Source organism: Sitophilus oryzae, unplaced genomic scaffold, assembly GCF_002938485.1.
Source record: "Sitophilus oryzae breed Bouriz unplaced genomic scaffold, Soryzae_2.0 scaffold_1442_pilon_pilon, whole genome shotgun sequence".
Lineage (NCBI taxonomy): Eukaryota > Metazoa > Arthropoda > Insecta > Coleoptera > Curculionidae > Sitophilus > Sitophilus oryzae.
This window is the reverse complement of record NW_022146107.1, coordinates 3,274,218-3,288,873: the sequence shown is the minus strand read 5'-3', so window position 1 is coordinate 3,288,873 and position 14,656 is coordinate 3,274,218. Positions and strand designations below refer to the sequence as shown.

Here is a 14,656-nt window from a genome sequence, read left to right as displayed (position 1 = left end):
TCACCCTCGAAACCTAACTTTTTAATATACAGGATGGTCCGAACTCTATTCCGGAAACTTCGGCAGCATATTCTGCGGATAAAAATAAGTAAAAAAGTTCGAATAAATGAGGGGTGTCACAAACCAAACCAAAACGTACAATCTCCACATTTTATAAAAAATGCGGTAAAATATGATTTGGATACTACATTTCGAGCTGCATTGGAAGAAGATGCTATTTTGCATCAAAATGGACAATATCCAATTGTATTTTACGTTCAAATGTTGGCTTTAGTTTCAAAACGTACAATCTCCACTGACAAGTGAATATCAAAGCGTGCAATCTCCAAACAACCAATAGGAGAAACCACAACAAGACCACGTGATTTGATTAGTTATATCGTATGATCGAGAAAAAACGGCGTCAGCGATGGCTATGAAATGAAGATCGCTGTCATTTTATATGTAAATTTATATGTCATCGATCGTCATTTCCCAGCCAACTGGACGCCGTTTTTTTTTGATCATACGTTATTAATCTAATAATATTAGCGAATAATAATTACCAAAGGATTGAGGCACGGAATCCAGGTACGTGGACAAGTTACCTATAAGAGTGACTTAGGTGCTGATCATGGTACAAAGAATACAAGGTATGATATTGCGCAGGTTGGTCACTACGTCACAGGTGATAACAGGCGCTATTGGTCAGCACGCTTCGCGCGCCAGTTCAAATCGTCAAGATATTGTTATAAACCTGTTATTTTGTTTATATATCGTCATGAATTATCGCTAAGCAAGTTACTGTGGAGCAGTGCGTAAGGAGTCGGGCTAGGAAGCGAGAGACCGGAGTTCGAATCTCGGCCGGGACATAACTTTTTATTTATTTTTTTAAATAATGTTGTATTCTATAGTTTATTTTTGTAGTATAAAAAAAAGAACTATTTATTCTGTTATTTTTTAATCTCCGTTATTAATATAAATTGATTATTAGTACAATACCTCATTTAATATAAAATAATATTCTACTTTTTGAAATGTATCGGGCCCTAATTGTACCTAAAAGTAATATATTTTTAGTGATATACCATATTGTAAACTATTTAATATTTCAGTCACTTAAAAAGTTAATTTGCATTGAATAATTGCCTACCATTAAAGGAAATTTGAGCTATATAATCCTTGATGGGCATATTCTGGGTATGCAAATACTTCCTTTAAATTTTGGGTGTCGTTCAACCGATTTATTCTCAAAACCAGAAACATCTACATATAAAAAGAAGCACAGGTCACTAATTATAATAAACTTCACCCTTGGTATTACTTCCACTAATTATAATAAACTTCACCCTTAGAATTACTTCTATCACAATTACAATACGTTCATCTGCATTGGCATTTTCTACTTTTCGATGGGAAACAATAAACTTCCCAACATTTTTTAAATGATGTAACAATTCCTCTTGTGGTTACTTTTCCATAGATATCCTCAACTCTGTCGTCATGTGAATTCAGAGGCAATGAAAATGAAAATTATTTACCATAAACATCGCAAACTAAAAACCTAATAAACAATTTTATACCGAATATAGAAATAAATTTAGTTTTTTTACCTATCGTCCAAATCCATGTTAATAGATAATTATTATTTTTAAATATATTTTTGGAACTGCTGGTTTTAGTAATTATTAAATTAAACGAACTAAAAAGTCTTAAAAATAAACAATTCTTAACCATAACCCCAAAAAATGCAGATCTCCTGTCAACTTTCTTTATTTTTTATTTATTCATTATTTTCCTAGTGACGTCACAGGTGGTATGCGCGAACTGAACGAAATTGGCGCCGCTATCGATCATACCTTGTATTCTTTGTACCATGGGTGCTGATAAACCGATTTGCTAAAGAGGCAAACGTTTAGGTGATATTGTCCCAAATATTATTTAAAATCAAAATGTGATAAAGGAAAAAAAAAATTAGCACCATCACTGCTTTGCTGAAAGGTCATTATGGTGAAAACTGGAAAAAAGATAAAGATTTGGAATTTTATAAGTTCGTTCTAGATGAGGCAGAAAGAGAGTCTGAGGGGGATAAAGGAGAAGAAGAAATTTGCGAGTATTTTGATGAGGGACCCAGCATGAGAGTTTAAGATTTACTTAATTAGATTTAAAGTTTAGATAAGAAAAGATAGTTTGAATCCTAAACAATAAGATTTTTTATATTTGAATAAACTACTTTATTTTCGTCGATATTATTTTTTGCTGTTAAGTCGGTCAATTACTACAGGTGAATTTCAAAATGTACAATCTCCACAGTTTAGTTTCAAAATGTACAATCTCCAAATTAAATTTTTAAATTTCGAAGTTAATCCGCCAATATTTTTTTTTATTTTTCTTGTAGCATAATATACTAAGTACTTATCTTAAACTGCAGAGTCATTGAAAATTATGTTTGCATCTATATTTTGATTTATAAGAGTTTTTCGTGATTTTCTCAAAATTGACACAGAAGAAGATTGTACGTTTTGTTACTACACCACTCAAATGTATGTCCTAAAATGCTTAGTTTCGGAGATACAGGGTGTAGAAGTTTTATTTTTTTTCGATTTGTTTCAAATAATTTATGAAGTAACGTCAATATTTGGATAAAAATTGGTATCTGGAAGTTTTTTGACATGATAAATTTGATTTTGATGTCAACCTGACTCCTACGTGTAGAGGGCGCCACCTACACATTTTTAACTGGTTTAAAGGTTAATAATTTTTCTTCCGTACCTGTGTAAAACTACTGAGTAAAAAAATATACATTTACGACGTTTTTTATGTAAAAAAAGGTCTCTTGGTAAAAACCGCTACGAGTAATGGTTCTCGAGATATTTGTAATCGAAATTATCAATACCTGTCATCACTGACATAAATTAAACATGCTGACTAATTAGTTATTAGACTGAAACCATAAATTTGAAATGTGTTTGTGCCAAAAGTTCAATAGAAACTAGTTTATCATTGTTTTTTCGCAGAAAAATTTATGATTAATTTAAAAAAAAATAAAAATTTCCCAAATTTATTATTTCAGTCAAATAACTATCTACTCTATGTGTTTATTTTTTGTCAATAATGACACGTATTGACTATTTCATTTCTAAATATCTTGAGAACGGTTGCTCGTAGCGATTTTTACCAGAGACATTTTTTACTTAAAAAGTTACGAAAATGTATATTTTTTTTCTCATTAGCTTTATACAGGTACGGACGAAAAGTTATTACTCATCAAAACAGTTAAGACACATGTAGGTGGCGCCCCCTACAAATAAGAGTCATATTGACATCAAAATTAAATTTTTCACGTAAAAAAACTTCCAGACACCAATTTTCATATAAATATTGACGTTACTTCAGAAATTATTTAAAAAAATCGAAATAAAAAACTCTTCGAAACTAACATTTTAGGACAAACATATTTAACGAATTTTTTAATTATTTTTATCGGAAGAATATGTTGTATCGAAGTTCCAGAATTCGGGCCCTGTCCCAACAAGAGAATCCCTAAACTCCTTTTTTTGGTTTTCTCTTGGTCTTGGTCTTGCAGTTAAAAAGATACTCTAGCAACGTTCGATGTTTTAAGCTGACTCGTGTGCACATGTATTATGTACAATTGCAGCTAGCGATTTGAATGATCAGTTTATCGTCCTGATTTCACGAACTTAAATTACATTAGCATGAAATGTTTAAAGACATTTTAGTAAAAAGGATTTTAATCAAAGCAGCGACCTTAGATTTGATGATTTGATAGCCTAAAACGAGTCTTTTTTATACTCTCCCCAAGTCCTAAACACCGTGCCGCCACTGGTTGTTGGTTGAAAGCAGTAAATATTTTATGGCATTATGCGGCATTTCATTTTTCTTAGTTACGGGAACATGATGCTTGCATACGCCGCGTAGACAAATACAGGCATCTTTTTATCCGCAGCTCCTAATGCAATACAACGTTTTACCTATTTTATAAGCCCCAGATCGCTTTCTTGGGGCTAGGCGTCGTCGTCTAGATGTAGCATGTCGCAAATATATTTTATGCAGGTAACCGACTTGAGTATAAGCCCCCTACGGCTTCAGTTTCAAACAGCGTAATACTTGCTTCTAGAAATGACTGTTATTTTCACGACAGGCTTGGGTTTATTCTTGAAGTTTTATTATAAATAATAGTATTTATGGTTTAGTCCATTTTGATATTCAAACAAAAATTAGTATTTTTAATAACAGTTGGCGGTACGTGAAGCATTGTACTGTAAGAAAATCTACAAAATAAAATAGTTATTTTTTGTAAACTCAGCTGCGTTAATCCAACGGAGACCAGCTTGTAAGCAGTTATTTACTAATAAACAAATTTGCCTAACAGACAAAAAAATGCTTAACGTTTCGGGAAGTATATCTCTTCCCGTCGTCAGAATCAAAAAACACAAAGAACAAAAAAACTATTTAAAATATCTAACTACAACTATTACCACAGATTAAGTATACTATATGTATACAGATAAAAATCTTATCCCTTAATTCGTGGTACGAAAATTGTTTTTTATGACGATGTGCAAACGAGTCAAATTTCCTGTGCGCAAAAATAAACTCGCGTAAAATAACAATAAACAGCGTAATAAGAGAGATATCGCTAAACCGAATAGCGTGCATGGACGTTAATAACGCCAGATGTTATTTCCTTTACGTGAGGTAAACATCAAAATTAACAATTACTTAATGAGATAAAACCAGAAAACCTCAAACTTTCTGTATGATTATATTTTAATTTGCATTTAATTTTTTCTTATGTATGTTATGTTCATTAAAATCAAAGAAGCGATAGCCATACATTACTAACCTCTACAGATGCCTGCACAATACATTTATTTTTATTAGATTGTATTAAAAAGCCTCTTTTATTTTTCGTTTAAAGGCTATCCCTTCTTTCATAATAAATTTTCGTTGTTAAAATTTATTCTGTATCCTGTGTCTCATAAATGCGGGCAAATCTTAAATTTCTGAAAATTGCCTTTTCTTAAATAATCTTTATGTTCTTTAATTCGAAGATTTAAGGGTCTAGATGTTTCACCAATATAAAATTTGTCACATTCATATAGTATTTACATTTTTCATTAGTATATTACATATTTTGTTTGTTGTCCGGTGCTCATTGGTTTAGCGTGACTAATGAATCTAAGTGTATTTTATGTTTTGAAGGATGTTCGTATGTTATATTGTTTTCCTATCGTTCTTATTTTTTTCAAAACGCCTTGTATGTATGGAATTGTAAGTTGTATATTATATTGTGTATTGTTACCTATGTGTGTGTATAGATATTTATGATTTGGGGTTTTTGGATCGCGTAACAGTTTTTTTCTTCTAAGTGCACGGCCACACAGAAAGCGTTTTTTGCGGTTTTAGCGTGAAGCGTCTTTTGCGTCTAAAACAAAATAACAGGATTATATAGGAGTGGCCCCACCAAAAGTTTCTAGCGTTCGGCGTGTCTCGCAAAAAACGCAAATGAAAACAAATCAATTTGTTTTCTGTAGCGTTTTTAGCGTTTTCTATGAGACCCCGTCATAGGCGAACGTAATATTTAATAATACAATAAAAATTAGATTAAATAGTATGCATTTTTTTTCATTTTAGGATATTATCGAAAAATATTTTTATAGAGAACATCTACTGTTTAAGAAGATTATATTAAATTCAAAAATTTGAAGGAAATGTTTGAAAAAATGTAGTTTGAAATGCTGAAAAAGTAATAAATTAAAGGAATATTTTCTTTTTTTCGCGTAAAAAATAGTTTTTTATGCGTAAAAAAAGTTTTTTTACCAGAAACAATAAATTTTTGGCGCGTAAAAAAATAGTTTTTTACGTGTAACAAATAGTTTTTTACACGTAATTTTTTTTTTGCCTAAAAAAGTTTTTTTACCAGTAACAATAAGTTTCTGACGCGTAAAAAAATAGTTTTTTACATGTAACAATTAGTTTTTTACACGTAAAAAATAGTTTTATACGCGTAAAAAAGTTTTTTAGCAGAAACAATAAGTTTTTGACGCGTAAAAAAATAGTTTTTTACGTGTAACAAATAGATTTTTACACGTAACAAATAGTTTTATACGCATAAAAAATCGTTTTCTGCCAGTAACAAATAGTTTTATACGCGTAAAAAATAGTTTTTTACGTATAACAGTTTTATTCGCGTAAAATAATAAAAATAGTTTTTTACGTGTTACAAATGGTTTTTACACGTAATAATTTGATTCACTTTTACAAAATTTGTATTAAAATATCAATATTTTTGATAAACACGTGGACTGCTCACAAATAGATACACGTCGTGTCACTACGTATTTCTAAGCAGTTAACACGTTTCGTTACAACTAGCTCGTGTGTCAGGGCCGTCTCGCTAGCTCGTAGGTCACGGCCTTGAATGTTTACTCCTAGCGCGCGTAAAGAAGTTTCACTCCAAAATGTTTCATAAATCATGTCCTAAAATTGCATTAGCAACTAGAAATATTTATATACTATTCTATTATATAATTATAATTATTTATTATATTATACTATAATTATAACAAGTACTAACCACAACACCACAACATAAAAAACTATACACATATAAACTAAAATTCGTAAAATAAATGGCAAATAATAATTATTATTTTTACACACACCACTGGCACTAGCAGTAGATTGTGTTTGTCTCCGAATATATTCCCCGGCCCGTCCACAATTCAATCCCAACATCTTTTATCTTCGTCTCTTGAACGCTAACAGCGCCGATCTCGCCTATCTCTTTCTCACAGGATTGATTGTTGGACGGGCCGGGAATCCACGAGCTTGCGACGCGCGACGTTAATGACATCTTGATAGGAATTGCAGACCTGCCGCGTCTTTTGCGTGTTTTTAATGGACGCAAATCGACAAAAGCGCTTAAAACGGTAAAATAGCGAAAAGCGCTTGAGACGCAAAAAACGCAAAACGCTAAAAACGCTTTCTGTGTGGCCGTGGGCTAAGGTTGTGCACTATAGAGTTCATCATTCAAAAACTGAATTTTAGTTTCCCACTAAAGTGACTAGTTTATTGTGATCTTTTTATTTTTCATTAACTCACAATCAATTATCAGTTCTAGACCCACTATTCAAATTCAAAAACTCGTAATAATTGATTTATTTTTCAGCATTTTTCCAGCTAAATCCTAATATGCCTTTGTCAAAAATTGCACGTAGGTATGCATCGGCAGATCTTTTGTCTTCGAAATTCAAACGCCTGCATCGTTCATATCTGAGATATATATGAAACAATGTCGATTCGGCTAATAAAACAAGTCTCCGCGAACTAACGAGACTTCGCGCTTAGAACCTATTGTTGCCGATTGAATAGACGTTTTTTTGTGATAGGAGAACAGAGAGATTTCAATTTATAACCTCAGTTAATAATTACATTGACAACAAAGGAATGGTTTTCTAAGGCAAGACAAATATTACTGACGTATTCATAAAGGCTTGGGAAATATGGCATTTCAAAGGGGTATGCGTTTTTTTTAAATAGACTCACCGCCACGAAAAACGGGCACCTTAAAATTTTGATATATTTTAAAGTTTGATATATAAAACTTTAAAATACATCAAAATTTTAATGCGTCCGTTTTTCGTGCCTGTGAGTGTGTTTGTTTTTTTTTTATTTGTATTCAAAGACGATTATTTTATATCTATACTAATATATAAAATCCTTAAATGACTGACTCACTGATTAATCACGATCCTGCTCAAACCACTCAACGTAAGAAGCTCAATTTTGGCATACAGGTTGATTCTAGGGTGTAGAGGTTTGATAAGATGGGATTTTTCGAAATTCCAGTTCCAAGGGGGTGAAACCACCCCTCAGCTATTACAATATTTTTTATTTAAAAAACGGTCAAGTTTCCGAAAAAAACGCTTAAACACATATACTTTATTTTGTTTTTTACATATTTTAAGATTTTTTAAAAATGTATACAGGGTGTTTCGAAAAACTCGAATTCTAAAGGGGTGAAACCACCTCTCAAATATTAGAATATTTTTTATTTAAAAACCGGTGAGTTTTTCTGAAAAACTCTTAAACACGTATATTTTATTTTGTTGTTTTACATATTTTAAGATTTTTTGTAAATTTATACAGAGTGTTTCATAAAATATGACCATTGAGTGATCACGATTCTGCTTAAACTGCTTGACGTTTAAAGCTGATTTTTGGCAAACGGATTGACTGTGGGGTGTAGAGGTTCGATAAGGAGGGGTTTCTCTAATCTCAAATTCCAAGAGGATGAAAACGCCCCTCAAATATTACAATATTAGTTATTTGAAAAACGGTTAATCTTTCGGGAAAATGCTTGGACACGCATAATTTGTTTTCCATTATGATTATTGTTAGTTCCCAGTAGTTAGTACGCAGAAAAAAAAGTGGGTGTTTGGAATCGCCATGAATGTTTGTAGGCATAATATGGATTAATATATGTTTTGGGCAAATGGCCAGTTAATTTTATTTTGATATTTCTAAAAAAAACTGCTTCTCCTATAGTGCCTGGAGAAGCGACAATAAAGTCACGAAACGTGGCAAAAACATTGTTTACTTTCAAGCCTTCCCAAACACCCACGATTTTTTTTTCATGCATAATTTGTTTTGTTTTTTCCATATTTTGAATGTTTTTAAAAAATCATACAGGGTGTTCCAAAAAGTTGGGTAATTCATTAACCACGAATCTGCGTAAACTGCTTGACGTAAAAAGCTTATTTTTCGCAAACGGATTTTTCGAAAGTCAAATTCCAACGAGATGAAACTACCCCTCAAATATTACCAAGTTATATAATCATATCGCCATATTGTTTTTTCTCATGCTGACATAAATGTGAGAAAATTTTATCCAGTTTGTATGTTAATGGAAATTCTTGCTTTGCTTTATTGTCACTGATAAATTAGTTACTGATAAATTTACGTTTATCTTTTGACTCATTATTTAAGCTAATTATTTCTTTAAGAAATGTTTATTCTACAACATATTAATAAAAACCATTCAATGAACTTTTCATTGATAATCATTCATTCTATTTTTTTTAGATGACGATGAAGAAAGTGAAGAACTTTTAGAGCGTCTTGCCACGAGACATTACTACAGTTACACAGCAGCCCTAGGAGTGACAGTTGGAGTGGGATGTCTACTGCTGGTTTTAAACATGTTAATATTTGCAGGAATATACTATCAGGTAAAGAGTTTACTTAATTTGATTACATAATACAGTAGATGCACCAAAAAAAATAACCCTTTAAATAACACGGGGAAATAATAATTGTTTTTTCTTTGGAATTATACTGCGTTCTAACAAATCAGCGTTTAGTAAAAATCAATACATATTCTTGTAGAAAATTGAACGGTCTTCAAAAAAGGTCTCATATAAATTTTCATTTAATCGACTCGTTTGAAAGTTATTGAAGGTTAATTCAACTTCAAATCGTATATGATAACTTTGCAAACTTAACATTGGCTCATAAACATAAACTATCATATTTTGTCACTAAATAATGGCTCAAACACCTAAAATATGATATTTTATGTTTTTGAGCTATTTGGTGGGAAAATATAAAAAATTGTGGAAGTTGTGATATACGATTTGAAGTTGAACTTTAACCTTCAATAACTTTCAAACGAGTCGATTAAATGAAAATTTATATTAGACCTTTTTTGAAGACCGGCCAATTTTCTACAAAAATATGTATTGATTGTTCCCAAACGCTGATTTGTGAGAACGCAATGAAATTCCAAAGAAAAAAAAATGTTTTCCCGTGTTCTTTAAATAGGAAACAGAAAATCTCGATGAGGCACCTCTTCTTAATATTAATATTTTTTTCCATAGCAACTGTTAAAATTGTCTTATATCTATCAAAAATAGTAGATAAAATAGTACTTTAACCGCAAAGGTAGATTAAATGATACTTCAACAGCCAGGATATGTTAAAAACTTTATTTCTTCTCGCACGTTTTTTAATTGCTTCCATTTTTGGAAATTTTTGTATTCCTTTTCATAAGTTATTCGGGATTTAAATGGAAGTAGTTTGGACCTGAATATCTGTTGGTAATTTACTTATTTCGTTTTGAGTCATTTCTAGCTCCAATTCAATCAGCAATCGACACGAAAGAGAATTAAAAAATATTGACTCAAAACTGACAACTAAAGAGACAGCTTTATTTATTTGTCAAATTACATAGAAACCAGCGCCAACCCAGCACAATATTTTTTCTACTCGTAATAAATACCTTGAAATAATAATTGCTCAATATTTTTTAAAACGTAACTCACTATATGGAAAAAAAGATTGTTTTATACACGACCGATGATTAAATTGCATTATCGTCTCCCCAAATGAATTAATCTTTTCGGTCGACGATAAAATACGATTTTATCGTCTTGTATAAAAAATAACTAAAAAGCTTGATATTAATATTAAAAAATGCAACCTAATTCCTTGTTTGCGATAGTTCCTATCTAAGATACATTATAAAAATATATTTCCTGAAGGACTATGGGATTGAAGGCCCATTAAATTAGCTTTTATCCATTATAAAAAGGATATTTTTATGTTATACGCATAAAATCCAATTAATAATCTTATTTTACAGGTTATTAAAGTGGTATTATCTAACTCTAAAACTTTTTACTGCCTAGAATTATCATTAATACTGAGTTAAGTCGTTCTATAGTTGTAAAAAGTCCGTTTTTAGGCAGAAGTACTTTCAAATGAAGTCGTTACGTTACAAACGACGCAATCAAACGTTAATACTGGTAAAAGTAATTTTATCTTCACTTTTATTGCATTAAAAGTTGTTAGAAAGTTTTTCGCGCACCTAGATTTTATGTTTGCCATAGTTCATCTTATTCCCTCTTCATAATTCGATATAAAGTTTCAACGTTTTTATTTTCTTACAGGTCATTTCAGTTTATTTAACTTATTTGACGGTAGCTAGTAGGGACAGTTCAATAATCACTTATTCAATCCTTAATAAATGCATTTCTGGATACATTTTTCTTCACTTCTTAATCTATACTAATATATAAAATCCTTAAGTGACTGACATACTGATTAATCACGATCCTGCTCAAATCACTCAACGTAAGAAGCTCAATTTTGGCATACAGGTTGATTCTAGGGTGTAGAGGTTCGATAAGAAGGGGTTTTTCGAAATTCCAGTTCTAAGAGGGTGAAACCACCCCTCAAATATTACAATATTTTTTATTTAAAAAACGGTCAAGTTTCCGAATAAACGCTTAAATACGTATATTTATTTTGTTTTTTACATATTTTAAGATTTTTAAAATGTATACAGGGTGTTTCGAAAAATCTGGTCATTGATTAATCACGATCCTGCTTAAAGCGCTTGACGTAAAAAGCTGATTTTTGGAAAACAGATTGACTTTAGGGTGTAGAGGTTCGATAAGAAGGGATTTTTCGAAACTCGAATTCTAAGGGGGTGAAACTATCCCTCAAATATTAAAATATTTTTTATTTAAAAACCGGTGAGTTTTTCGGAAAAACTCTTAAACATGTTTCATAAAATATGACCATTGAGTAATCAGGATTCTGCTTAAACGGCTTGACGTTTAAAGCTGATTTTTGGCAAACGGATTGACTGTGGGGTGTAGAGGTTCGATAAGGAGGGGTTTCTCGAATCTCAAATTCCAAGAGGGTGAAAACGCTACTGAAATATTACAATATTTGTTATTTAAAAAGTGGTTAGTCTTTCGGGAAAACGCTTAGACAAGCATAATTTATTTGGTTTTTTACATATCTTGAATCTTTAAAAAATCATACAGGGTGTTCCAAAAAGTTGGGTAATTTCTTAACCACGATTCTGCTTAAACTGCTTGACGTAAAAAGCTTATTTTTGGCAAACGGATTTTTCGAAAGTCAAATTCCAACGAGATGAAACTACCTCTCAAATATTACCAAGTTATATAAGAATATCGCCATATTGTCTTTTGTCATGCTAACATAAATGTGAGAAAATTTTATCCAGTTTGTATGTTAATGGAAATTCTTGCTTTGCTTTATCATCACCAGTACAAATGATTAATTCGACGCGAACGAAGTCGCTGGTATACGCTAGTAAAAATATATTATTATAAGTTGTTTCTTGGGGGTTGTGGGTTGTGGCTAGGATGGATCAATTAAAACAAAAATCTTTCGTTACACGACGTTTCGCATTTAATGTAATGCTCCTTCAGGCCATTCTCAGTAAAGAAATCAAAAGAAGCAACTATAAGTCCAAGATATAAGAAAGACAAAAAAAATATTGAAGAAGCATTACAAAACGTCGTGTAACGAAAGATTTTTGTTTTAATCGATCCTAGTCACAACACCCAAGAAACAACTAATAAAACTTATTATACCGGGTGCGTCTCAAAAGTGGCTCACCTCTATAACTTCTTTATTTTTTCAAATAAAAAGTTGAGATTTGGTATGTTAGTGTATGGCATAAATTAGGATTGATTGACGTATTCAATTCTTTTCGGTCACTTCCTGTTTCACCGGAAATGACTACAACTTTTGATTTTTAAATGGCACCCTCGATTTTTTTACTTTATTCGAAAGAAAATAACACTCTGAATAGAATGACATATTATACGTCAACTTATGACATTTTCGCATATGGTGTATTTGAAATTATAACTTGCGGTTCGTAACGAAAACTTGACTTGAAATACCAAGTATGTGGTACCAAACTATTCGTAAAAAAATGCTTTTTCCAAATATGCTAATGGCCATCCTCATTCCATTTGAAAAAATTGAGATACGATTAAAAATACGATTTGAGCATTTTATAACTGGCCAGGACAAGATACTAAAAACATTAGACGATTAAATCTATTTTTCCAAGGCTCCTTGATGAAGAATTAATGTTTTTAACGTACATATGGGTACTCCAGATTGAATTTTAAAAAACAATTTTTTATTAAGCGAGAATGTCAAAGTTGAAAAAGTTGACATATGATATCGTCGGCTGAATGCAAAAACTGGGTAACTCAAAATTTTGCGATTTGGAGTTATCTACGTTTTCATATAGTTACGATTAAGTAGAATTTAATGCAAAAGCTAGATAACTAATGACTCTAAAAAGGTGACCTCTATTGACAATTGTAAAAAGTAGACAAAAAAAAATAGTTAGTTATTATTGTATGCTAAAAATAGTTAACTAAAGATACCCTTATTTTTTTCAGATCGCTCAGATCTATTTATAAAATAAAAGTAGACAACTTAAGCTGCCCACTTCTTACATATAAGTCCATCATAGTTTTTTAATGGCAAGAACGACTAACTAAAGATACCTAGTTTTTTAAAAATTTTAGTGCTGAATTTCAATGTAAAATGTGGCCAACTTCAGATACCCATTTATTGCACAAAATAATTAAGACTTTTGTTTACGTTATTAGTGGATAACTAAATATATCCAGTTTTAATCGTAATTTAAGAGCTCAAATTACCGTGAGTGGGGATAGGTATCTAAAGTTATCAAGTTATTGCACTGGAAATTTAGAATCAATTCGTTGTTTACGTCTATACTTCACCGGTATTTTTTGTGTTTATTTGGTGTTTAAACGTGAATAATAATGTCTAGGGGTGCTAAAATGGTGAATTTAGTGCTTACAGGGAAATCAAACGTCGAAGGTAAGTCTTCGTTTTATATCTCTCTTTATAGTTCATACTTGAAAATTAAATTTCAAAATATTGGCATAAAGTGAGGTTAGAAACTACCTATGTACTATTATTTTTTATTTAATATTCCAGTAATAGTTATTTACCTAACAAGTAGAGAAAAATGTGTACTTAACCGCACGCGAATAGGTAAAAATAATAGTGTTTTCTGTATTGCTTAAGTGTGCTTTTTCGAGATCGGCAAATAAATGGCTAATTTACACTAAAGTAAGCCGCGCACTAGGTAGTTCTTTTATCGTGCAACAGTTAAATCGCCTTCATAATGGATCAAGATGTATATTTATAGTTGTAACTAGAAATTCCATAGAAAATAATGGGTTTTACGTACCCTGTTTCCATTTGCAAAAAAGTAGCTAGTGTGCGGCTCGCCTTATAAAGCCTATGGTTGATTTTTTTGGAAGCAATAATTATAAAAGATTGATTTTTAAAATTTCAGATTCGCAGGACCGAGATTTGAATACTAATTTAAACCAAGACAAATCTAAAAGAAGTAAATCAGAGGTTAAAGCAGATTTTTGTTGTGAAGAAAACTTTAATAAACCTTCTTTAGATAGTGATCACTGCAACATCGGTGACACTTTGATAGTTGGCCCATCCCATAATGTGTCTGCTGAGAATATTAGAGTATTAGGTTAGCTTTAATTTTTCTTGATTTACCTTGATACTTAATTTTAATATTTTCTTTTTAACTCCAGATTTTGTATCCGATCAACGTCTTGAATGTTTTGGCAACATTGATTGCGATGCCGATGGCAGCTACACTGAATTATGTCCTTTAAATGAGCTCCAGAATCTCGTTAATACTCCTATAGATAGATCGGATGATAAAAGCATTCAAGAGACCCATGAAATCGACTATCAGGTTTCAATGCCTGAAGGAAAGAATTCACAAGGGAATTTTCAAAATGAAAGGCCG

The 14,656-nt window shown here is 31.4% G+C and overlaps 1 protein-coding gene across 1 annotated transcript in view; it reads left to right on the top strand.

Moving 5' to 3' along the window:
- LOC115877072 (neuroligin-4, Y-linked-like) overlaps window positions 1-14,656 on the top strand; it is a 259,288-nt gene that overhangs the window by 229,181 nt on the left and 15,451 nt on the right. The window contains exon 11 of the mRNA XM_030893146.1: window positions 9,091-9,236. Coding sequence (XP_030749006.1) covers window positions 9,091-9,236 — 146 coding nt within the window. The remainder of the gene's footprint in view (window positions 1-9,090; window positions 9,237-14,656) is intronic.